General features: G+C 45.0%; 1 protein-coding gene across 1 annotated transcript in view; it reads right to left on the bottom strand.

Moving 5' to 3' along the window:
- LOC126204390 (uncharacterized) overlaps positions 1-27,241 on the bottom strand; it is a 140,742-nt gene that overhangs the window by 96,900 nt on the left and 16,601 nt on the right. Inside the window, exon 2 of the mRNA XM_049938761.1 lies at positions 19,248-19,765. Coding sequence (XP_049794718.1) covers positions 19,248-19,765 — 518 coding nt within the window. The remainder of the gene's footprint in view (positions 1-19,247; positions 19,766-27,241) is intronic.

Genomic DNA, 27,241 nt, shown 5'->3' with positions numbered 1-27,241 from the left:
TCGGCGTCAACAACTGTTAGCCAACTATGCTGCCCACGTCTGCCCTGTCACCCTAACTACCGTCTCCTTTTAACCAATGCGGCAGGCCATATCCCACACCGGCGGCCGCGATCAGGCCATACAATTGGGATCCGTGTTTGGTCGCTCCTTAATGAACTCGAGTGTTTCCCTCTTCCATCTGCTTTCCAGGTCCGCCCACATACACCACCTTGATGTATTCGTCGGCCGCAGCTTCGGCTGGAACTTTCCCGATGGCCAAAAGATTCAGTTCCTCCTGAAGTCTTGCGCCGTCAATTCCTTGCACTCCTAGGCGCATACCATGACTCGGAGGTTATCTATACCGATGGCTCTATGGTTGATGGCTGTGTGGGGTACGCTTATGCTCATGCGGACTATGTCGACCAGCGCTCCTTGCCAGAAGGCTGCAGTGTTTACACCGCAGAACTGACAGCCATTTTTCGTGCCCTTGAGCATATTCATACCAGCACTGGAGAGTCCTTTGGCATTTGCAGTGACTCGCTCAGTAGTCTGCAGGCTCTTGACCAGTGCTACCCACGCCATCCCATTGTTGGTGCCATCCAGGAGTCGATTCACGCTCTTGAACAGCGTGGTCGTTCGGTGGTGTTCATATAGACCCCCGGACACGTTGGGATCGCGGGAAACGAACTCGCCAACATGTTAGCCAAAGAGGCTACCCGCAAACAGACGCTGGAGATCGGCCTCCCGGCAACTGATCTCCGAAAGGTTTTGCACCGTCGGGTTTTTGGGATGTGGGGAGACGAATGGCGCACTCTGTCTACACCCAACAAGCTGTGGCAAGTAGAGGAGACCACGACTGTATGGGGTTCCTCCATGCGGGCCTCTCGCAGGGATTCTGTTGTTCTGTGTAGGCTCTGCATTGGTCAGTCTTGGCTGTCGCATGGTCATCTGCTGCATCGAGAGGAAACCCCTCATTGACGCTGTGGTGAAAACATGATGGTGGCCCATATATTGTTGGAATGTCCTCTTTTAACCGCCCTCAGGCGAACTTCTAATCTCCTGGGTGATTTATCATATCTTTTAGGTGACAATGTCTCTATGGCAGATCGTGTTTCAAGTTTTATTCGAGCAAGTGGCTCTTATAGGTCCCTCTAATTTTATTGCGTCACCCTGTTTTGTGCTGTATGTTTTACTTAGTTTTGTGTTGTAATTCGACTCCAGCCTAATCTTTTAGGCTGGAGGTTTTAACGTGTTGCAGAGTGGCTGGCTCATCCTATTATTTTCGTGATCAGCCAGCCACAGTCCTCTGCTGTACAGTTTCAATTCCTTCTGCCTTTCTTCTCTGTGTTGTTTTTGTTGCTGTGCTCCGTTTTCCGTGCTGTCTTATCATTGAACTTGGGGCTTTTCTTCCCCCGGAATTTTTATTTTAGTGCTTCGCCTGACTGGTGGATAGTTTCAATGTGCTCTGTGTTTTTATGAAACAAGGGACCTATGACCTTTGCAGTTTGGTCCCTTTAATTTTTAAACCAACCAACCAACCAACCAGCTACTGTGAATGATTAGGTTGTCCACAACTTCAGCAGTCGTGTAACATCTGTTCCAGTATTTGGAGTGTTGACTTTACCAGCCTCGTTCTGTTCTACTACTAAAGCTGTGTTATTTCATATGTTGTGCTCTTGTATGTCTGCTAACATCTTTGGCATGGATAGCTTTGACCGTTTTGGATAGTCAGTTCACAGGAAGGTGAGACAAATTAATTCATCTGCGATTCTGGCCAATATTAATGCTTTATGAGACAACTAAATTTCTCTGCTTCACCGTAGTTTGGACAAGGCCGAGTGGTTCGAGGCCCATGCGACACTGAAACACAACGCACGGCTCACGTTTTTTCGTGCTCGCCCTGTCCCTCACGCGTTACGGGAGTGGCCGGCCACAAAGTTGCACTGATGTCACCAAACCAGTGTTGGCAAGCCGAATTGTGTCACTCCTGATGGTCCTTACTAAACCATCAGGCAGGTTGACGCTCTGTGCAGATTCTAAATTGTCGGCTCACAAACTGTTGTTGATTTTTTTCTTCTGCCCCGTCCTGAAGATTTGATGGAAAAATTAGGTCACGGTCATTTCTTTTCAAAACTTTATCTCCAGAAGAAGACCTGCAGTTGTCTTTAGACGAAGAGTAAAAGATTTTTGTGGTGTGACCTAACCCATCTCGTCAGATTCTGCGGCCTTCTGTGAATCAGCCCACACACACCCGTTGCACTGCCGAAACACTTCTTCCCACACGAACAGCAATTTCTCGGATGGATGCATCACATTGTCAGACGGCAGTAATGCGCCCTCTTTCAAACTTTGTGATTTGACAGTACAATCTGAGCATACGCTACCTTCGGTTTATAGCGACAACGATAGCCGCAGGCACATTTAAACAGTACGTGGTGTTGCGCCGCAATATCAATGTTGACCTTGAACCCGTAGACCAAGATGGTTCAAATGCTTATCATTTCTGCAGAACAAACTAATATATACGTACACCTCCTGTCGTTCAAGTTTTCTATTTTTTTTCTGAACATGGCTGTGAATTCCAGCGATCATAAAGCACTATTAAATATTTAAATTAAAAACAGATCTGCTACATAAAATAATTTAAGTTTACTTTAAAAAGTGACCGATTTCGTTCTGTGTGAGAGCTTCAGACCATTTACTCCGTGTTGTCTGTTGGAGCCAATGGCACAAAGCAGGAACAGCTCTGGGAAGGCATAAAGAAAGTGTGGAGGAGTTGACCTTAATGTATTCCCTTAACGGTTCCCGCTCCATGCCACCAACTCCAATATTCATCATGGAGTAACTGGTAGGAAGATGATCTCACACAGAACGAAACCAATCACCTTTTAGAACAAAATTAAATTGTTTTATGTAGGCAAGACTGTTTTGTAACTAGAATTTTTAAACACTGACAGAACACAGGCTGATATTAAATTTGTATAAACATATCGTATACTATAGTCAGTTACAAGACAGATTCGGGGGGATTGGGGCACGGGGAACCACGTGCCTTGTACCTTCTCTCTCTCCCGCCCCCCCCCCCCACTGCCCCACCCCCACTCCCCACCCCGACAGTCCAAGAGAGAGAGAGAGAGAGAGAGAGAGAGAGAAAGAAAGAAAAGAGAGGGACAATGAGTCTCAGCATAATCATAATTTTTACCTATGAGCAGCCTGGAATTAACCCAACGTAGGTGTGACCGTTGTGTTATGCCTTCTTGTTTCTCTTTTTATGTAAAATTTTCGGTACAAGTACAATACAGTCATATCGTGACTGCATAGCAGATAAGTGAGCTATTGTGCAGGTTTCACTCGCTATGCAAGTAAAGTTAAATATTTTACTTCGTGTAAAATTTCTGAATATCTAGGGCTGCGTTCTGGTTCATACATTCAAGTATTTTCGGTAAATATTTGCACTCTTCGGATTCTTTTCCCAGTTAGTAAGAAATAGTACTGCTACCAGTTACTACTATCAACAACATTATTTGAAACTACACGTTTCGATATTCTATCATCGCCAGGCTTCTTATAGTCAGTGCACTTGTTGTTCTATGCTCCTTGACATTTAGCGAAAGTCTTCTTGTTGGTAAATAGTACCTTGTGTCCTCATTGGTGATGTTATCAGGAACCATCGTATTTCAGTCATGATGCAGCACTTCACATCTTGTTGAAAGCCACAGCTATTTTGGAATCTCTGCGTGACTATGATATAAACTAACTGAAAATTTCCCGTATCTTTCGGCTTTTTCCAAGTATACCTTCTCCTCACGTGATTCTTCAACAGAGTATTCGCTATTACTAGTGGAAATTTATTACAGAATTCAATGATCTCACCTCCACACTCATTCCTAGTACCTAGCCCATTTTTCCCGTAACCCTTTCTTGTACTCATTCGCTTGCAGCCGCATTCCAATCCCCCATGACTATTAGATTTTTATCTTCCTTTACGTACTGTACTACCCGTTCAATATCCTCATATACTTTCTCTGTCTCCGCGTGTTTCGCTTGCGACGTCGGCATGGGTACCTGAACCATTGTTCTCGGTGTTGGTTTTCTGTCGATTCTGACGAGAATAATCCTCTCACTGAACTGTAGCTCACTCTCTGCCCTACCTTCCTATTCATAACGAGTCCTGCTCCCGTTGTACCATTTTCTGCTGCTGTTGATATTACCCTATGTTCACCTGACCAGACATCATTCTCTTCTTTCCATTCCACTTCACTGAGTCCCACTATTTCTAGATTAAGCCTGAACATTTCCCTTTTCAGATTTTATAGCCTCTCTACCAAGTCCACTACCTTGAGCAGCCAACTGCTGACATAGAGTGCATGGATCCATGAGGTTGTCTCCATACCCGCACACGTCCATCCACTCGATACAATTTGAAACGAGACTCTTCCGACCAGGCAACATGTTTCCTGTCATCAGCAGTCTAATGTAGGTACTGACAGGCCCAGGCGAGGCGTAAAACTTAGTGTTGTGCAGTCATCAAGTCCGAAAGCCCGTATCGATGATGTTTCGTTGAATGATTCGCACGCTGACACTTGCTGATGGCCTAGGATTGAAATATGCAGCAATAGGCGGAAAGGCTGCAGTTCTGTCACTTGAACGATTCTCTTCAATCGTCGTTGGTCCCGTTCTTGCAGGACCTTTTCCCGGCCGCAGTGATGTCTGAGACTTGATGTTTCACCGGATTCTTGATATTGACGGTACACTCGTGAAATGGTCGTACGGGAAAATCCCCACTTCATCGGTACCTCGGAGATGCTGTGTCCCACCGCTCGTGCGCCGACTATATCACTACATTCAAACAAACTTAAATCTTGATAACCCACCATTGTTACAGTAACCGATCTGACATCTGTGCCAGACGCTTGTTGTCTTTAATAGACGTTGCCGACCGTAACGCTGTATTCTGCCTGTTTACATAAATCTGCATTTCGATACACGTGCCTATACCATTTTCTTTGGCGCTCCAGTGTATACAAACTATAACGGAACTGTTTTCTGAGCTGTCAGTACTCCATACAAAAAGTAAGTTTCAAGATTTCAGATTAAAGCCACTGACGATGTATTAATGCAAAACGTATTGTGCAACAGTTCACCTGTTGAAGTAGACTGCTCTTGTGACCGCCTCAGCAAAACGATATCAGAAGTCGAGTGTCACAAAACACCTCAGTAACCAGATGCACTGGCCCAAGGAAATGTTTCCAGCACGTTACCTTCAGCATTTGCCACCTGGGGCTCTTGAAAGCAGAAACTACGACACCATGAAACTGCTGGATAAATTGGAGCAATTAAGTCGTGGTTACCCAATGGTCAGCCTTAGAGGGAAAATTCGCTGCAGTTTAACAAACGATACAGGACCCGGTTAGTTTCAATAATCGTCAACGGCTAAGGACGAGATAAGGTCCAAGTCAATTTTCGAGCCGAGATGAGTCGACAAGCTAACAGTACCAGCTCAGTCTTCACTGGCTGCAGGGCGCTGCCTGTTCACAGAGCACTGCATAACTGTCATCTGTTGCTGGCCACCTATCCTGGTGGACAGAGGTCTGATCCTGGGCCATGTAACTGACCAACTACCACTATCTGGACGGGCAAATACAGTCACTGTTCATAACCTTGTGTCACCATACGCTGTTACTGCTTGCCATTTCCCTGTACGGACACATTCGACTTCCGATCATCCATGCTAGAGGCCACAGTTTGCTCCCACCTGCCCAGACACACTTCATGCTGAGTATGTGGGACAAGCCTGCTGTCCGATGCAAACTACTCCAATCCATTCATCAATCAGCCTTGATACTGATGGCACATCTGGCTGCCTATCACTATTACATGATACTCGTTAATCTCTCATACAACACAAAGTTCCAAGTAATTCAAAAAACAGAAATGGATATCATATGTGACTCCTATATATAAGAAAGGTAAAAGAACGGATCCGTAAAATTACAGACTAATATCTTTAACGGAGGCTTTCTGCACAATTCTTGGACATATTCTCAGTTATAATACAATAAATTTTCTTGAGGCAGAAATGCTTCTGTCCACGAACAAGAACGATTTTAGGGAGCATCGCCGATGCAAAATTCAGCTTGGCCTTTCCTCTGATGATATCGTGCTGATTATAGATGGAGGGCAAGAGACAGGCTCGATATTCTTAGATTTCCAGGAACATTTCACACTATGCCCAACTGCAGACCGTTAATGAAGCTTGAGGATGTGGATTAGGTTAGCAAATGCGACAGTGTGCCAAAGGCTTTGAGAGAGGACAAGTTATTCTCTCACCTACTTTGCATAAAGATTTTGTTACAACGTTATGCAACTTGAGTAAGACTCTAGTAAGTTAACGGCCTGAGTAGGCGTTGATAGAACCTGTTAGGGCGCTAAATGATAATGAGGTCCCATACTCCGAGGAGCTTAGGGGATGATGCGGGCAAGGTCGTAGCGGAGGTGGTTTGCCATTGCCTTCCTCCGACCGTAATGGGGATGAATGATGATTATGAAGACGATACAACAACACCCGAGGCAGGGAAAATCCCTGACCTCGCCAGGAATCGGACCTGGGACCCCGTGCGCGGGAAGCGGAAACGCTACCACAAGACCACAAGTTGCGGACAGGGCGCTAACAGCATGAGGTACTTTTATTGTTTTTAGTTCGTAGAAACGGCATGTTGGAAGTTGAAAGCAAGTGGCAGCACACTCATCCCTCAGTAAATCTTTCCGGACAGCCCCTGGCCGTACAGGCCAGACAGAGCAGCTCCTTGCTGAGACGGGTCTCCAGCAGGACAATGCCGAGCTATACCTGCATTGCCGCCAGCCGAAGGCTGGGCTGGAGCGACAGACTGAAGGGACGCAGTGGAGTCATAGACCGGGAATTGTGTGCTGCGTCATGCCTAGTAAAAATTTACAAGTTTTCGTGTCCGCCGATACTGCAAATAGGCCTGTGACCCACTTCCATCGCCCACCGGTCGTAGAAGAAACTCTGGCGTCTGAGAAACGTTGAGAGATAGAATCCTTATTACACCTCATAGCTAGAAGTAACATGCTCCAAGGCACAGGCGATTTAGATAAAGATCTTTAAGATTGTTCACTTGTTGCCACAGGAAGCGACGCGACTATGGAAAAAACATCTTCTCCGTCCTCGAAAACTTAAAAAAGGCCAGTAACTGGCGGTTTCTCTTTTTTCCAGAGGTGCTCATGCGCTGGTTCTGCATGAGTTTATGCTGTCGTGTATGAGGGGAGATTTAGCGCCTGTAAAGCCCTGTGATTGGCTCAAGGTGGGGTGAAGGCGGCGTCGTTGGTGCACTTTACGGAAAACCGGAGTTTTTCATCTGGAGGGGTGCGAGGCAAATGGGCTCTGGACTTCAGTCTAGAAGCAACTTATGGTCGAAGCTCTGGCATGTGTGGTTAGTACTTCGCAGCTGTCCCAAGACACACTTCACTTTCGAGTAGTTGGACTGGGGAGCCAGTGGTGAAGTTCTTGCTGTACCGACAGTGTAACTTCAAACGTCTCGGACTACTCGTTTGGACACTTATTCGTTTTTGGTTTACCAGTCTTGACGTTTGGCATCCTTGTGCGCTCTGTCATATAAGTGAGCCAAATTGGTGCTTGGTACCACCAGTGAACAGGTGTGTCACACACTGAAATCTACCGTGATTTCAGGGCTCTGGAAGGGAGAAAATTGCGATCAATCTGCCTGATCGCTAGATCGTCTGCCAGTTACATCGCTGCACGAAGCAAACAGGGTAAAGTACTGCTGCTCTGGCCTTGTCTGGGCGTACAAATCACAATCGCCACTCGCTCTCAGCTGCACCTATCATCGATCAAAGTCTGCTCAGCAATCAGAACAATTCAGATTGTGTTATACACATTTTTAGGGCTAGAGTACATGACTCACTTTTGCCACACAGGATCCTTGTCCATTGTGGTCCTCAACCACTTGTTAGTTGTTTACAATATTCTAGCAGAATTTGTTTAACTTTAATTGTCTCTGTCTTTTTTTATTTTCGGTAAAATAAATGTTGTCAATAAACTAAATTTTGCTTAAGAAAGTTTGGAAAGTAGGTTACGAGGTACTGGCAGAAGTAAAGCTGTGAGGAGTGGGCGTGAGTCGTGCTTGGGTTGCTCAGATGGTAGAGCATTTGCCCGCGAAAGGCAAAGGTCCCGAGTTCGAGTTTCAGTCTGGCACACAGTTTTAATCTGCCAGGAAGTTTAATGACAGCGCACACTCCGCTGCAGAGTGAAAATCTCATTCTAAATTTTGCTCACATTCTCAGTCAAATCATCACTTTTATATAGTCACCCCAAGTGTTAACTTTCATTGTGGTGTTCCATCCTAGGATAAGTTTCATTGTGTCCTATCGTGCCGGGATAGCTTTCATTGTGTGCAACACAGCCAAGATAACTTTCATTGTGTGCGACCCTCCCAGGTTCTCAATCAGTCATTTTTATACAGCCCACAAATGGGTTAACTTTCATTGTGGCAAGCCTGCCAGAGTCACTTTCAACTTCTTAAATAATAGAATCCAGAACGTTGTCCTCAATGGCGAGTGTTCAGGACTCAAACATCTGGCGGGGAGAACTGCACGACTGTGGCAAGGCACCTTAGACTGTGTGGCTACCACGCGCAGCACAGAACATGTCGAATCACCAGACTGAAATACAAATTTGCAGATAGGGTGCATGGAATAAACACAGCAGTGCTGTCATTCGAAATTGTACCCCAGACCTTAACTCGAGGTGAGGATCCAGTGTGTCTCACACACAGACAGGTTGGCTGCAGGCTCTCCACTGGCCTCCTCCTAACCAACACACTGCCATCTCTGGCACTGAGATTGTAACCTCCCCCTCACTTACCGAGCTTAATGACAGTGAAAAATTAAACCGCGTGTACCTAATGGAAATTTGGGAAAAGCAATCGTCACCGAAGTTAATCTGTCGGTAAAGAGGGAGGAAGGGGTTACATCTGAATGAAAGGAAAAATGCAAATGAAACTGGTGGATATTAATTTTGAAAAGGGGTAAAGTTAATAAAGAAAGTAAATGTGCGGCCGTTACGTCAACAATTAACTAGCGGTAATTAGATATTTGAGATTTGGGGGAAATTACGGTCGCCAGTCCTAAGGAGAATTACTATAATAACTGAAAAAGAAAGGTTATTACACATATAATTAGCACTAGAAGCGTGGCAACTGAAGGTTGACACGTGTAGTGTGAAAACTGAAAGTTTGTCAGAAGTAATAAATTTCGCTACACTCTGACTTAATTTAGCAAAGGAATTAATAAAACCGGAAAATCGAAAGTTAATTTAGTGACTGAAGTTAATAGTGAGCTTTCTTTCTGAAGCGCATCGAAATTCAGTAAAATGCGGTTAGTCTTGGACTACCTCAACACTCATTTCAAAGGCTACTTGAATCTACGCAATTTAGAAATAAGAGATTTAACTTTGAACTTGAATTAAATGATTCTGAACAATTAACAATAGTAAAATTTAGTACGTACCAAGCTGAGCTGTAGTCACAGGTAAGCTAAAATATGGTAACAAAACTCGCACTCATAATTTGTGCTTGTGTAATCTAAATATTGTAGCCAGCTATGAATACTTTAACTGAACTTTGAAATTAAAGCAGTGAAATGGAATTATGCTGGCGTTTGAATTTCAACGACACTCGGGTTCATTTCGGAAAAGGAAGGGACCCTGCTTGGCAATGCAATTGGGACAATGAGCAACAAAGGTTCATGCTAAGTTGCTGTAATTTTGTGATGCAACAATTTTAAAAGTTTGAAAAGCTGAGGTCTGCCATACAGTTCTAAAACTTTACGTGCTTCCAGTCTTCCTTGTTGGTTGATTGAAGGTTTGAAGCCGTCGATCGAGGAGGTGGCGACAGTTACTCATTGTCGGCCGTACTGTTGCAGAAGCTGGATGTTGGCGCGCTTCCTTCTCGACACGGTCACCAGGCGAAACGGGTTCTTGATGGGCGTCAGCTAATGCTTCCCGTCCGCGACATCGTGTCACAAACTATCATAGCAAGTCGAGCGCAATTACATGCTGCCAAACCCCGAAAGCGCGGCAACTCGCGGGAGCATCGCACAACACACTGCCCCACTGCACTACCCCAGCCAGAATCCCCCTGCTCTGCCCGCGCTCCACGCGGCAGAGTTAACACTACCAAAGATCCTAAACACTTTGGTTCTCCACACGACCTATCGATGTAATGGTTCGATATCATAGTTTCCCTAGGTCAGACCAGCGTAAAAATACAAATAATCTTTACGCAACAGACCAATTATACATCGACATAAATGCATATATATATATATATATATATATATATATATATATATATATATATATATATATATATACAAATAGTAAAACAATTACAATATACAAAGACACAGAAACGTCATATATTCAGGTAACAAAATAAGGAAAAAAATGATAGTACAATAGATGGAAATAAGAGGATATGCATTTCCGGCGTTACACGTGCCCCACATTGTCTGAGGATGTTCGTGTAACGTAAACAGACTCAGAAAATGTCCCAAAAAAGAAACAGCGGAAATGCATATACTCAAAATATCAACAAAATTTGGCATTCGTCTAATTAAGCATAAATCAATTTTTAGACCATAATAATTGAGTGAAGACACTCTTAATCTTATTCCACTCTGTCATCTTGCACAAAATAAAACAGGTTGACAACATATTAAAATTCATAGAAAACATAGAAAATGGTTTAGCTATTCCAAAATCGTCAAAATTCGTAACACTATCAAGAAATGGAATACTATTTACAAAATTAATCAGAGTACATGGTCATAAAAACAGGTAGATCAAACTTTGCAAATTAATTATTAATTACATATTATACACATTTTTATGTAACCTTTTCATAATTAATATTCTTGTCATGAGAGTCCAATTAACGCTAAACAAGAAAATAATATTCAGCAGATCGACAAAAACATAAATATTGACAGCAGAATTCTTTCACACCAGCTGTCGGGGAAGAAAAACTACTCCGCCTTCCGTACCCGCAAGTACAAAGAATGCCGACAGCGGCACATGAGCCGACAGCGGCACAAGAGCCTTGCCAGTATTGTTGCGCCCGCCTGTGCGGCACGCTTGATCTCACTCGCCCTGTGTAACGGCATCTCCAGAACGTCCGTTTCACTGAATTCTTTCGGAAAAACTCACTCCCGAGTAATCTCAAGAAGTCCATTAACACTATCACAGTGGATAACTCAACACTGTCCATCATCACACGCATGTACTAGCCTGAAACTTAAAACAGCGTCTAAGTACATCGGCAATGACTAGTAAAACACACAATTCATGAAATCTTACAGCTAGTTACAAAATCATATTTACATTGCTTAATCTACTGTGACTCAGCTGAAAACTTAAAATAGCAGCTTGGATTTTTCAATTGATAAATAATCACTCTGTCTTAAATCATTTAGTAAAAACTAATTACTTATTAATTACAACTTCTTTAATGTCCTCTTGGTCAGGCAAAAGCATGGCAATCTAGCAAACCTTAAATCTTACACTCTATATTTACATACTGTACAAATTACCCATTGTGTGGTATTAATCGATCCTAGGTTGGTACAATTTCAAGTCTACAATATTCCGTATACCTAATAGTTTTCCAGAGCTTGGATACTCTAAGCAATAAGCATTTGTGTGAGGTATACCAATGACTTTATATGGTCCATTATAAACAAACTTAAATATAGAGATTTCATTGTCTATCTCGCTCGATTTCTCATGAGCTTTTACAAGTACTAAGTCTCCGATTGCAAACTTAGCAAAACGCGCTTTAGCGTCATGACGACGTATGCGAGCATCGGCTTTTAGCTTCATTACTTCTCGCAAACGATCTTTTTTCACACCAATACTAATGTCAATCCGTGGAGGGAATTTAATTATCTCTTCCAATTCACTTTCTACACTTTTGTCAATGCCGAGATTCCTCACGTTACAGTAGTTCAAATTCATACCTAAGTCAATGGCATCCGGCCACTTAACAATGTGTATAGGCTGGTATTGCCTATGCACACGGTCTCCTGCCTCGTCAAAACTAACTACTATTGCTTTATCTTGTGACGTACATGTCAAAGTTTTGCTTTCGCAATTAATCACTGCACGGTACTTCAATAGCCAATCTAACCCGACAATTACTTCCGTAGGTAAGTCTGGCACGACGACAAACTCTTGTTCAAATCGTGCCCCACATATCTCGAAGTTGAGAAAAATCTGTTTTGTGACCGGTTTACTGGCCTTCCCAGTAGCACGGATAATTTTCACTCCTGTTACTGGCATAACTACGATACCAGGTCTGTCTTTCAGTAATTCAAATATTTTCCCAGATACAGCACTCAATTCTGCACCGGTGTCAATCAACATGTTTAGTTGTAGGCCGTGCATATTAACAGACACTACTATCTGTCTAAACTTGTCTTCGACTGTTTCTTTATTTTCCCACAATAAATCCTCGTCTATATCCAGGTCATTCCAGAATAAACCATCTGGCTTTGATCTTAAATCCGGCTTATCTGTCGGCTTTTTCAGCCTCTGTTCACATACAGTTTGAATTTCAACACGTTTGTCCTGAGGCTTAGTCTGTAGCTTCGCCTCCAATAGCGAAACCTTTTCCTGTAACTCGTCAACTAGTGAGTGTTGATTTGCTATCAATTCACTAATTGTCACCTTCGTTGATTCCACTTTGGTCAGATTGATCTCATCTGCCAATCTACCTGGAGGAATGTGCCCAGCAGTATCTGCAATTACTTCCTCTGGATCTGCGCAACCCACACTGCTACCGTCTGACCGTATAACGTCAGCTCTAACCTCATACACGCTGTAATCTACGTGCTTTTCTACCAATCGTGTCCGGCTATCACTAAAATTTTCGTAATCTTTCTCCTTCATACTCTCGCAATGTTTAAACTGGAGTTTTGTGTCGGATGGGTCGGCTACTTCTACCACTATAACTTTCGGTAAAGTCTGCCGGTTAGGGCCAGAACTTTCCGTTACTACTTCAACATCTAACTCCTGCGGGACGAAACACGACGAATCTTGCTCGTGCTCCCCATTAACATCAACTATTTCTAGTAAAGTCTGCCGGTTAGGGCAGCGAAGTTATCATTGTTGTGGTTGCTGTGGTACCCGTTTTTGTTACCACGGCCTCTACCACTATCGCGATTATTGCGCCAATTGTCCTCGTCCTCACCTCTTTCCGGGAAATCATTGATTGTCCTGTAATTGCTTCCTATGAAGCGTTTTGTATCATCTGGAAGCTTCTTGTAGAGCTCCCAGACTATTTCGGATTCCGTGCGGCGATCACGCAAATATTCCAACTTGCGGATCCAGCCCTCACAAAACTCCTTCATCGAGCGGCGCGAATTCGCATCGAAAGGCCTCGATACGACAAATTCGCGCCAGACACTTTGCTGTTTTTGCTCTGACCAGTATACATCCAGAAACAAATTTTTAAACTCGTCAAAAGTCAGGTTCGTAATGTTGCGGTTTAAGCCCCAACGCTTTGCATCACCAGCCAACACATCAATAACCGCAGTAATTTTTCTCTCATTAGTCCATGAACTCTTTCACAATTTTTAATGAAACCCGTCGCGTGTATACCGCCTTTTTTCAAGGGGTCGAACCGCTCCTCTTTCGTCAACAATTCCGAACTATGTGCACAGATTGGCACATAGCTCTGTTTTTCGTCAAGTTTCTTTTCTAATTCCGACACCCTCGTAATTACTTGGCAAGTGGTTGTCGCAAGCGTTTCTACTTCCCTTTTTTTCTCTTCGCAGGTATAAGCCTGCTTCGTCACTTTGGTATCTACTTCGGATACTAAAGCCCTTAAAGTTTCCACCTTCTTTTGATCCTCTTTTTTCACTAATTGAATTTGTTCCGTCACCTTATTCTCGATGATCGGAGCAACTGCTTCTCCTACACTTTTCTCGATTCTGCTAATTTCGGAATAAAAACGAGTATTTATGCTCGCAATTTCCGCCTGAACGCCTATCATTTCCTGTTTAAGATTACGTATTTCAGTATTAATCACAACAATATCTTCTTTGATTTTATCAACTTTTGTGTTAACAACTCCAACATTGTTGTTAACAACATTAATAGCTTTGTTCTGATTGTCTAGCTTTCGTTCAATTTTTTCATACTGAGCTTCTTGCTTGGCAGCCTGAGCTTCTTGCTTGGCAGCCTGAGCTTCTTACTTGGCAGCCTGAGCTTTAATTTCTGCCGATTGACTCTTGATTTCGTTAATCAAAACATTCAATAAATCAGTTAAATTCCCGGAAACTACTGGTTTTACTTCCGTAGCGGCTTCCTGTTTAATTGTACCCCCGTATTCGTCATCAAGGGATTCAGATTTGATTTTCACTTCCGATTCCGATACATTTTCTAAAGTTTGGAATTCCATTTCTGCTCTTTGTTGCGTTTCGGCGGTCGCGTCTTTCATGCTAGCCGCCTGCCCCTGAACAATGGGTACCGCGGTGCGCGTTTCCCACTGTTCGACCGATTGTTCCGTATCCAAATCTGCCAAATTCTGGCAACTGTTGCCTCCATTCATTTTAATAATTTCCAATATAAATGCCAAATCTCAAATCTAATTAGGATTCCTCACACTAATATTCTCGCTGACGTATCGACCATTTCGTAACCAGTACTTTGTTACCAGATTTGCACAATACAAAATTCGTGTCCAGAACAACCTCAAATCTGAAGATTGTCCTGTCACCAGGTCGCCACGTCTAACCTCCCCCTCACTTATCGACCTTAATGACAGTGAAAAATTAAACCGCGTGTACCTAATGGAAATTTGGGAAAAGCAATCGTCACCGAAGTTAATCCGTCGGTAAAGAGGGAGGAAGGGGTTACATCTGAATGAAAGGAAAAATGCAAATGAAACTGGTGGATATTAATTTTGAAAAGGGGTAAAGTTAATAAAGAAAGTAAATGTGCGGCCGTTACGTCAACAATTAACTAGCGGTAATTAGATATTTGAGATTTGGGGGAAATTACGGTCGCCAGTCCTAAGGAGAATTACTATAATAACTGAAAAAGAAAGGTTATTACACATATAATTAGCACTAGAAGCGTGGCAACTGAAGGTTGACACGTGTAGTGTGAAAACTGAAAGTTTGTCAGAAGTAATAAATTTCGCTACACTCTGACTTAATTTAGCAAAGGAATTAATAAAACCGGAAAATCGAAAGTTAATTTAGTGACTGAAGTTAATAGTGAGCTTTCTTTCTGAAGCGCATCGAAATTCAGTAAAATGCGGTTAGTCTTGGACTACCTCAACACTCATTTCAAAGGCTACTTGAATCTACGCAATTTAGAAATAAGAGATTTAACTTTGAACTTGAATTAAATGATTCTGAACAATTAACAATAGTAAAATTTAGTACGTACCAAGCTGAGCTGTAGTCACAGGTAAGCTAAAATATGGTAACAAAACTCGCACTCATAATTTGTGCTTGTGTAATCTAAATATTGTAGCCAGCTATGAATACTTTAACTGAACTTTGAAATTAAAGCAGTGAAATGGAATTATGCTGGCGTTTGAATTTCAACGACACTCGGGTTCATTTCGGAAAAGGAAGGGACCCTGCTTGGCAATGCAATTGGGACAATGAGCAACAAAGGTTCATGCTAAGTTGCTGTAATTTTGTGATGCAACAATTTTAAAAGTTTGAAAAGCTGAGGTCTGCCATACAGTTCTAAAACTTTACGTGCTTCCAGTCTTCCTTGTTGGTTGATTGAAGGTTTGAAGCCGTCGATCGAGGAGGTGGCGACAGTTACTCATTGTCGGCCGTACTGTTGCAGAAGCTGGATGTTGGCGCGCTTCCTTCTCGACACGGTCACCAGGCGAAACGGGTTCTTGATGGGCGTCAGCTAATGCTTCCCGTCCGCGACATCGTGTCACAAACTATCATAGCAAGTCGAGCGCAATTACATGCTGCCAAACCCCGAAAGCGCGGCAACTCGCGGGAGCGTCACACAACACACTGCCCCACTGCACTACCCCAGCCAGACTCCCCCTGCTCTGCCCGCGCTCCACGCGGCAGAGTTAACACTACCAAAGATCCTAAACACTTTGGTTCTCCACACGACCTATCGATGTAATGGTTCGATATCATAGTTTCCCTATGCCAGACCCAGCGTAGAAATACAAATAATCTTTACGCAACAGACCAATTATACATCGACATAAATGCGTATATATATACAAATAGTAAAACAATTACAATATACAAAGACACAGAAACGTCATATATTCAGGTAACAAAATAAGGAAAAAAAATGATAGTACAATAGATGGAAATAGGAGGATATGCATTTCCGGTGTTACAAGGTAGAACCAGCTTTCATCAGGAAACACAACAGAACTGCAGCTTGCCCTCCAATCATCTCTTGCTTGACACCGCTGAAGTCACAAATGGCTGTGGTTTGGCTTTCTGCAGGGTTTCTGGCTCAGAGTTGTCATTGCAGTAATCATTTGTTACAGCTCATTATATCACTGTGGTGCCAACTGCTGCTCAAATAGTTGCTGCAGATGCAGTACGATAGGCGAGAGTCATACACCAACAAGATAGTCTTCGCTCTCGGCTGTGCCACATGGCTACAACTGTACATGGTCGTGACCACTGCTGTCAATAGTGACGCCCAGTGGCTACATTCCTTCCAAGTCTTCCTGCGTTATCGCAGAAGGAACATTCAGTTTCCTCTAACCTATTACACGATCTCGTCCAACCCAGTGAGATACTGATAATAGCACATCTGTCGCCTTAAAGACATTCTTGACTATCAACTCACCACATAGAATCTCAAAAAAATGGTTTAAATGACTATGAGCACTATGGGACTTAACTGCCGAGGTCATCAGTTCCCTAGAACTTAGAACTACTTAAACCTAACTAACCCAAGGACATCACACACATCCATGCCCGAGGCAGCATTCGAACCTGCGACCGTAGCGGTCGCGCGGTTCCAGACTGTAGCGCCTAGAACCGCTCGGCCACTCCGGCCGGCCTTCCATTCTCAAAGGTAACTAACTGACGACGACATTGTGCGTGTATTTAAAGCAACCGTAATTTGCATCCTCATAGTGGCACGACCAGGGTGGCCGAGCCGTTTTGGCGCTACAGTCTGGAACCGCGCGACCGCTACGGTCGCAGGTTCGAATCCTGCCTCGGGCATGGATGTGTGTAATGTCCTTAGGTTAGTTAGGTTTAACTAGTTCTAAGTTCTAGGGGACTGATGACCTCAGAAGTGAAGTCCCATAGAGCTAAGAGCCATTTGAACCATAGTCGCGCTATTAGCACAGATTTTATACGACTGGAAGGAAACGTGAGCAGACATCTTCCACACGTAGAATCACGCCTACCAACTTTCTTTTATAACGTGGTACATAAATGACATGGGATACGGGATGAGCAGAAATATGAGGCTCTTTATTGATGAATCTGTGATTTACGTGATGGCGTTATCATTGAGTGACTGCAGGAGGACACAAGATGACTTACAAGATTTCTAGTTAGTGTGATGGGCTCAAATGGCTCTGAGCACTATGGGACTTAACTGCTGAGGTCATCAGTCCCCTAGAACTTAGAACTACTTAAACTAACCTAAGGACATCACACACATCCATGCCCGAGGCAGGATTCGAACCTACGATCGTAGCGGTCGAACGGTTCCAGACTGTAGCGCCTAGAACCGCATGGGCCACTCCGGCCAGCCTAGTTAGTGTGAAGATTGGCAGCTAGCTCTAAATGTAGAAAAATGTAAATTAATGTAGATGAGTTGCAAGAACAAACCTGTTATGCTCGAATGCAGCAATAGTATTGTGGTTCCTAACAGATTAATGTCGATTAATTATCTGTTATCAGCATTGCAAAGCGATAAGAAATGGAACGAACAGTTAAGGATTGTAATAGGGAAGTCGAATGGTTAACTTTTGTTTAGTTGGAGAATTTTAGGAAACTGTGATTCACTTGTAAGGGAAACCCCATACAGGATACTAGTATGACTCATTCTTGAGTACTGCTAGAGTTTTGGGACCAGCGGTAGGTCGGATTAAAAGAAGACAACGAAGCAGTTCAGAAGCGGGCTGCTAGATTTGTTACCTCTAGTTTTGAAAGACACGCAAGTATTGTGGAGATGCTTCGGGAAATCAAATGGGAAACCCTGGAGGGAAGACAGTGTTGTTTCCGAGAAACGCTCTTGAGAAAGCTTAGAGAAGCGGGTTTTGATACTTACTGCAGAACAAATTTACTGTCGCCAAGGTACATTTCGCATAAGGATCACGAAGATAAGAGAAGATGAATTAGAGCTCTTACAGGGGCATATAGCCAGTCGGTCTTCCCTCACTCCGTTTGCGAGTGGAAAAGGAGAGGGAATGACTAGTACTGGTACATGTATCCTTCGCAAGGCTTGAGTAATATCTATGTAGATGTATATAGATGACAAGTGCTGTCCATCCACTGTGCTCCTGCTGACACCATCTCACATTACGAGTACCAACCCACAGGGGAACATTGGCCACCTTCTCAGTACTGACTTCGCTGTTGTAGCTTATTTTGTGACGGCCTTCGTAGCGACAACACTTCGCTGTAGAAACGGCCTACGAAGTCACCGCCACACTTTTAATAGCGGGCCGACCGGTCAGCTGGAACAGTGAACAGAAAGATGAAAACCCAAACACTCGGATTAAATGAAAGTCGGTACTTATCTTTATTAACGACGATACAGAACACAGTGGTGAACATGGTCTACAGAAATCTGTCTAGTTCGAGTCGGAGCGGCTTGGTCAGCGTCGGCTGACGACAAACAACAACTCTGCTGCGATGAACACACAACTGACTAGCCGGTACACAATTCGGTGGCGAGTATACAACTGAGCGGCGAATCCAGAACTGTCCTAGCGCTCGCGACTCCAGCGCTTAAGAAGCCAGAAGCCAGCGGTGGCGCGCGCAGACTTGCGGCGATTTCCTGTATCGCTGGCGCTGCTTATGCGGACGGCGTCCGGACTTTGATGCTACCAACCTTTTGGCAGCGGGCTCGGTTGGCATTACTGGCTAGGATATAACACTCCTCCCCCCCCAAATCGCCGCACCGTCGTTGAATAATGACGTGGCGAGCGTCGACGGCGGGGGAGGGGTCTGGCCGCAGACGTAGCAGAAGAGACCGGGGCGGAGACTGTTGTCGGTGGCAGTCCCCGGTCCGCACCCCAGCATTGGCTGCGCGGGGCCTCGGGAAACACCGACTGAAAACCGAGGTCAGTGTGCACGCCTGTGACCACGGGCGCAGCTTCTGGTACTGGACGCGACGGGGCGTCGGGACCCACGAAGAGAGGTAGCGTCTCCTGACGCTGCGTCGACGGCTGCTGAGTGGGCGCCGGACAAGGCGCTGCGGTGTCAGACTCCTTGGGGGTGCCCAAGGAAAGCGGCTGCAGGACAGGCTGCACAGCCACCGCTTGGGAAGGCGGCCCGGCTGAGGGGTCGACGTCCCTCAGCTCCGAAGGCGGTGGCGACTGAAGAGGGACCGCAGGCGCCGGAGCGACCACCTGGGGCGCTCCCGGATGAAGTTGCGCGGGAGGCATCAACGGGACGGGCTGTCGGCGTGGTAGCGGCGACGGCTGCTGCTGCTGCCCTGGGGGCGGCAGCGAAGTCGGAAGGCGCGGCTGGAACCCGCCGCGGACCAAATCTGTGGACAAAGAACGAGCGGCAGAATCCGGGCGGCCAGCGCGGCGCAACTGGTTCTGATGCCTCCTGTGCACCCCAGTAGCACCTTGAACAGTATAAAAACCGCGACCCTGGACACTTATCACGGTTCCACGTTCCCAACGACGGCGACCGTGATAAACTCTGAAAAAAACGGCGTCGTTGCGCTGAAAACGCGTGCGATGCTCAGAAGCGGCGGGTCGATCCGGGGGGTGCAACAACCGTAGTAGGGTGCGATGACGACGGCCGTGGAGAAGCTCCGCAGGCGAAGGGCCGTCGCGTGGCGTGGTCCGGTACGACGACAGGAACGTGATGAGGGCCTGCTGACGAGAGTGCGTAGCACGAAGGCGGTCCATATGATCCTTGAATGTGCGTACAAAACGTTCCGCTGCACCATTCGAGCCGGCCGAAGTGGCCATGCGGTTAAAGGCGCTGCAGTCTGGAACCGCAAGCCGCTACGGTCGCAGGTTCGAATCCTGCCTCGGGCATGGATGTTTGTGATGTCCTTAGGTTAGTTAGGTTTAAGTAGTTCTAAGTTCTAGGGGACTAATGACCTCAGCAGTTGAGTCCCATAGTGCTCAGAGCCATTTGAACCATTTTTTGCACCATTCGATTGAGGGTGGAACGGCGGAGTAAGAACATGGCGAATGCCATTGGCAGAACAAAAACTTTCAAATTCAGCAGAGGTAAATTGTGGACCATTGTCAGACACTAAAACTTCTGGAAGACCCTCAATACAAAAAATTGAAGTCAACGCCTGTATAGTTTGTGCAGACGTTGTAGACTGCATGGGCACAACAAACGGAAAATTACTAAATGCGTCTATCACGATGAGCCAACGAGAATGCCAATATGGGCCAGCGAAATCAATATGTACTCGCTGCCAGGGACCGGCAGGGCGTGCCCACTCAAAATAGCGTTGAGGCGGAGCAGCTTGGTGTTCGGCACACGTCGAACAATCTGTAGACATCTGCGTAATCTGCTTATCAATGCCGATCCATGTACAAGGCGGGCAAGCTGCTTGGTGCGGACCACTCCCCAATGACCTTGATGCAACTTGGGGAACCACTACACGAAGCTGGTCATACTCGGTGCGTAACAGCAAAACTCCGTGCGAAACAGACAACAGATGACGTTGCGGATAATAGCGACGAACCACAGGATCCGATATGTCCTTTGCCTTGGACGGCCAACCACGTTGAACAAAACGTAATAGTAAACTCAGATGAGGATCCGTAGCTGTCTCACGTGCCACCTGACGATAATCAATCGGAAAATCCCGGCGGGATTGATGCTCATCGGCGTCAATCTGATGGCAAGAGTCGTCAGAGGAATCGAAGACATCATCCGCAGCAATCGGCAATATAGAAAGCGCGTCAGCGTTTGCATGCTGAGCTGTAGGGCGATACAGTATCTCATACTGGTATTGTGATAACAAAAGAGCCCAACGTTGTAGTCTCTGAGCTGTCCGCTGAGGAACTGTTTTAGACGGATGAAACAGTGACGTCAGGGGCTTGTGATCTGTTACTAAATAGAATGGTCTACCATAGAGGAAGTGATGGAATTTTGTGACACCGAACACAATAGCCAACGCTTCCTTGTCCAATTGGCTATAATTACACTGAGCTTTGTTTAGCAATTTAGATGCGAACGCAATAGGACGTTCGGCGTTACCGACTCGGTGAGACAACACAGCACCGAGGCCGAAAGAAGAAGCATCACAAGCTAACACCAGAGGCTTGTTAGGGTCGTAATGGACCAGACAACGATCATTCAATAAAGCCTCTTTAAGCTGCTGAAGGGCTGATTGGCAATCAGCTGACCACACAAGCGGAACATTCTTACGGCGGAGACGATGCAACGGTGCAGCAATCTGTGATGCATTAGGTATAAACCTAATATAATATGTCAATTTGCCAAGAACTGCTTGCAATTCATGCAGATTACGAGGGGCGGGCAAATCACGAATAGCTGCTAAATGTGACTGGGAGGGATGAATGCCTTGAGCATTAATAACATGTCCCAGATACTCCAACTCCGTAAGGAAAAATGAACATTTATCGATGTTGCAACGTAGGCCTGCCTGAGACAACACTGTAAACAAACACTCCAAATTACGGAAATGTTTAGCAGGCGTTCGACCGGACACAACAATATCGTCTAAATAGTTGCAACACGATGGCACATTAGCCAAAAGTTGGGACAAAAAACGCTGAAAAACAGCTGGAGCTGACGCACAACCAAAAGGCAAACGCAGAAAACGGAACAACCCCAACGACGTGTTTATGACAAAATACTGTTGTGATTGCTCGTCGAGGGGCAATTGCAAATATGCTTCACGGAGATAAATTTTAGAAAAGAAACGAGCTTCCCCTAACTTATCCATCAGCTCGTCCGGTCTAGGCAAAGGAAAAGAATCAACGACAGTCTGAGGATTAACTGTCGACTTAAAATCAGCACACAAACGTAACTTGCCAGACGGTTTCTCTATAATAACTAAGGGAGAAGCCCACTGGCTCGCTGAAACGGGTTGAATAACACCGTTGTTTTGCCAACGACGAAGTTCATCTTCTACAGGTGCCCGGAGGGCGTGAGGCACTGAACGAGCACGAAAAAATCGAGGCTGAGCATTATCTTTTAACGTAATATGAGCGGCAAAGTTCGCAGCACAACCGAGTTCTTCTTTAAATATGTCACTGTATCGTTTACACAAATCGGTGATGCTGTCGTGAGGAACAACAACAGAATTAAGTTGCAACACATTGTCTTGGATAGACAGGCCAAACAAGTCAAAACAGTCTAATCCGAAAATGTTTACACTGTCTGTAGCGCGGAGCACTGTGAATGAAACTGTTTTTGTATTGCCACGGAATGTGGCTGGCACGCTACATACACCTAACACAGGACTTTGTTCTCCACTATAAGTAGCCAAATAATGTTTTGCCGCTGAAAGTTTAGGGCGGCCGATAGCCGCATACGTAGCACTATTTATGAGAGTCACAGACGCACCAGTGTCTAATTGAAAATTGAAGGTCTTATCCTGGATGCGTAGCTTCACAAATAGTTTATTACACTGTCTCTGGATCGGTGCAACGGAGGCGGAAGACACAAAATCAGTGCGTTTAGCGCGTGTTCGCTGCTTATGACAACTCGTGGGTTGGGCGGGTGGAACAACAACTCCCGCTTCACTTGCAGTCTGTACATTACTTTTGACAGCGTTTGAATTACGCTTGGGTCGCATAGCAGAGGGCTGGGTGGGTGGCTTATTGCGAACAAGTTTATTACCCACACGAACCGTGGAAGAGTCTTTAAACGCGACCTTCTGGGCGGGCTGGCTTTGAAGAACATGAATATCCATGGGCTGGGCAGCACTAGAATTGTTCTTGCGTTTACGCAAACAAACAGTCTGGATGTGTCCTTTCCTTTGACAAAAGTGACAAACCGCGTTTCTTAACGGGCAACGTTCACGAGGATGAGCAAGAACACACTTAGGGCAAGACTTTATCATTTTGCACACGCGGCTGACGAATGTGTTTAACATGACGCGGCCGGCTAGTGTTTACAGTCTGACTCTGCCGGTGGGGCCGCGGGCGTGACATACCTTGCTTAGCACAGGCAATTTGAGAAATACATGGCTGATCTAACTCACACTCAGCATAGTCAAAAGTATCTTGGGCTTCAATAATGTTCATCACAGTCTCTAAAGACGGGTCAGGCAACTTTAAGATAGCAGCACGAATACGAGAATCTGCAATGTTTTGAGTAATAGCGTCGCGTAACATGACATCACTGTAGGAAGCTCCACACACACAATTAAATCGGCACTGACGGGTGAGGCCCCGTAAACCTGTTAACCACTGTTTATTGGATTGATGTGGCAGTTTCTTTAATCTGAAGAACTTGAATCTGGCCGCTGCCACGTGAACTCGCGACTCGAAATACTCAGCAAGCTTGGTAACAACAACGTCATAGTCTAAAGCTTCTGGCTTGGATTCCGGGAACAACTTACAAAGTAGTCTATAGACTTCCACGCCTGCAGTGGAAATTAAATAAAGCTGCCGCTCATTACCTGTGATTTTGTAGACTGACATGTGCGCCTGCAACTGCGCGAAATGTTCTTGCCATTCTTCTCGTGATGCCTCAAAAGCACGAAAAGGCGGTGCTGCCTGTGCTTGTTCCTTGTGTGGTGGTGGATTAGCCGCTTGTTTGGCGATTGCTTCCACCAGACTTTGTATTTGCTGACTCTGTAACAAGATCAACTGTTGTAATTCGGCAGACATAGTGAACACAAATTAAACCAGCCCCCAAAATTCTATCTCAAGAAACAAGTTGAACCAGCCCTGCACACGAGTTCGGAAGTCCTCGTCGCCAGTTTTGTGACGGCCTTCGTAGCGACAACACTTCGCTGTAGAAACGGCCTACGAAGTCACCGCCACACTTTTAATAGCGGGCCGACCGGTCCGCTGGAACAGTGAACAGAAAGATGAAAACCCAAACACTCGGATTAAATGAAAGTCGGTACTTATCTTTATTAACGACGATACAGAACACAGTGGTGAACATGGTCTACAGAAATCTGTCTAGTTCGAGTCGGAGCGGCTTGGTCAGCGTCGGCTGACGACAAACAACAACTCTGCTGCGATGAACACACAACTGACTAGCCGGTACACAATTCGGTGGCGAGTATACAACTGAGCGGCGAATCCAGAACTGTCCTAGCGCTCGCGACTCCAGCGCTTAAGAAGCCAGAAGCCAGCGGTGGCGCGCGCAGACTTGCGGCGATTTCCTGTATCGCTGGCGCTGCTTATGCGGACGGCGTCCGGACTTTGATGCTACCAACCTTTTGGCAGCGGGCTCGGTTGGCATTACTGGCTAGGATATAACAGCTTATAACAAAATAAAGGAATTATTCATCTTGTACTGTTTGCTGACAACTAGAGATATACCTCCACAAAATTAAAAAAAAAAAAAAAAGAATCCATGTTAAATGAAGAAACAGATTTCGCAAGCCACAGCTAATTCAGTAATTTGAAAGACCTATTCTAAAGTTATTTCCTGCATTTGTCAATTGTTTCCTGCATGTATCAATTGTTTAGTAATTATATCTATGGCACTATGAAAAAATCATCTTTGACCATACCATGTACAAAAACACCTGCGAACTCTTTACCAACATGTGTATGCGAAGTGCCTCTTGAATGAAGTGATATGTACGAAAACGATGGAGAAGAAAACGTATGTTGACATTAAAACGTTAAAAACTCTTTTCTTGGATTATTTAGTAAGTTTACGCTGTTCATCTTTTCCACTATTTCGCACATATTTTCCGTGTTTGACTTACGAAATTCGTAACCTAACTTCAAACCTTTTCGTGACAGAAATGTGCATTTTACCTCATTCAAGAGAAAAATAAAGCATTTATTAAGACGAAGTATACCTGATGATGGACCCACAGGGCCTGAAATGCATCGTGTACTGAATAAAACACGAAAAGTTGTGACTGAAGGCGTTTCTTAATTCATACCTCGAGTGTAAGAGCGTCTTTGTTGCGGCTGCGGTGTTCGTCTGAGTATTGTCACGCAGGACTCTACCTGATGACACTCGCTTCCTTCACTGACTGTGTGCATCATGAACGTCTGCACGCTCTGCTTCAAAGTTCTGCACCAATGCCACAGTTTGCAGTCAAGCATGAAATTAACGTTACGTGGGCTGCCTGAAACCAGGCGGATATCTCAGCTTGAAGAAGGGAACTTACAATATAAATAAATAAGTTTAAACATTAATAAATCCGAAAAAACTGCAGGGGTGAATTCCTGACTGGAAATGGAAGACAAAAAGTCGTATGAACATGTGTCCAGCAGTGGACGGTGTGCTTGCACCGACAGCAAATCGCCCCGGAACGCGATACACAGCTGCATCGCATCCACGTTACAACAGATGACTAAAGTGGCTCCCATGGCGTTGGAGGTAATAGGGATAGTAGTGGTTGCCATGCAGGATGACAAGTTGGCGTGCCACTGGAGCTTGACTGTATCGTCGTTGTTGTTCTCAATGTCCCATAGAGCCCGGTGCTCCAAGCCCGGTGTGCGAACGGTCAGCAGTCTCACTGCACGTTCGTATGTCTGAAAGGACCCTCGATTACAAAAACGCCCGAAACGGTCTTGAAATGTTGTGCGATGTGGCTGGTGTATGTTCGGGTACCTGTTTTGATACAGCCGTGCTGCCTGTCAGCTGTTTTCATCTGGTTGGCCGTACGCAAACACCATCTGGGGAGAGGGTACCCCGCGCAGCGACAAGTGAGAAAAATGCGAGTTGGGTTTCACCATACGATCGATGTATTCGGAACTCGTGGGGGCTGGCGTGAAGGAGGCCATTTTGTTCGAGATATCGCGTTACGTTTGAGCTCAGAATATGTTCCAATATTCTACAAGTAATTGATGTCAAAGATACTGGACGGTAGTTTTATGGATCTTCTACTATCCTTCTAGAAAATATGTGTTATCTGTGATTTCTTTCAACTACTGGGTACGATTTTTGTTTGAAGGATCTACAATACTTTATAGTTAAAAAGGGTGCTAACTGAGCTCTATATTCAGTATAAGATCTGATAGAGTTTCAGTCTGGCTCTGGAGCTTTGTTCAGTTTTGACGGTTTCGCCCGTCTCTCAACGCCACTGACACTAATACTTATTTCACTCATTTTTATAGTGGTGCGAGGATCAAATTTCCTCTGTAAAAGCGAGATTGAAAACTGAGTTAAAGACTTCTGGTTTTGCTTTTCTTTATTTGTGTGATTGGACGCAGTCTTCGGTCCGACTAACGGCTTCTACATATGACCAGAATTTCTTTGGGTTTTATGAGACCGTTTGACAGTATTCCGCTACGGTGGTCACTGGAGGCTCTGTTTGCTGAGAAGTTTCTTTACAGTTACCGTATACCTCGGAGGATCCATCATGAACTGTTCTACTGGGTACATATCTGTCCAGCACACGGTTACCACGTCTGTAGTTCCTATATGCTCCTGGCCTGAGCTAAGAGCTTCAGTTCCTCGTTGAAATAAGTCACTATTGCCTTTTCACCTAGTTTGCTGATTTCATAAACCTTCCTAGTTGATTTAGTTGTCCTTTGTACTTCGGTAATCATTTCTGCTACAAATACCTCATGATCACTGCTACATGTTTAAGTGTGAATATACTCTTTTTAGAGCCATTAAAAGTAATATGATTTCATCTTGGATGAGGTTGCGAACTATCTGTTCTAAATAGTTTTCAGACAAGGCGTTTAATACTGTTTCACAGGAGTCTTGTCACTCCCATCACAGGCCGGCCGCTGTGGCCGAGCGGTTCTAGGCGCTTCAGTCCGGAACGGCAATGCTGCTACGGTAGGAGGTTCGAATCCTACCTCGGGCATGGATGTGTGTGATGTCCTTAGGTCTAAGTAGTTCTAAGTCTAGGGTACTG

This window comes from Schistocerca nitens, chromosome 9 (genome assembly GCF_023898315.1).
Source record: "Schistocerca nitens isolate TAMUIC-IGC-003100 chromosome 9, iqSchNite1.1, whole genome shotgun sequence".
Lineage (NCBI taxonomy): Eukaryota > Metazoa > Arthropoda > Insecta > Orthoptera > Acrididae > Schistocerca > Schistocerca nitens.
Note: the sequence above shows the minus strand (reverse complement) of the source record. Positions and strands in the feature narration are given on the sequence as shown.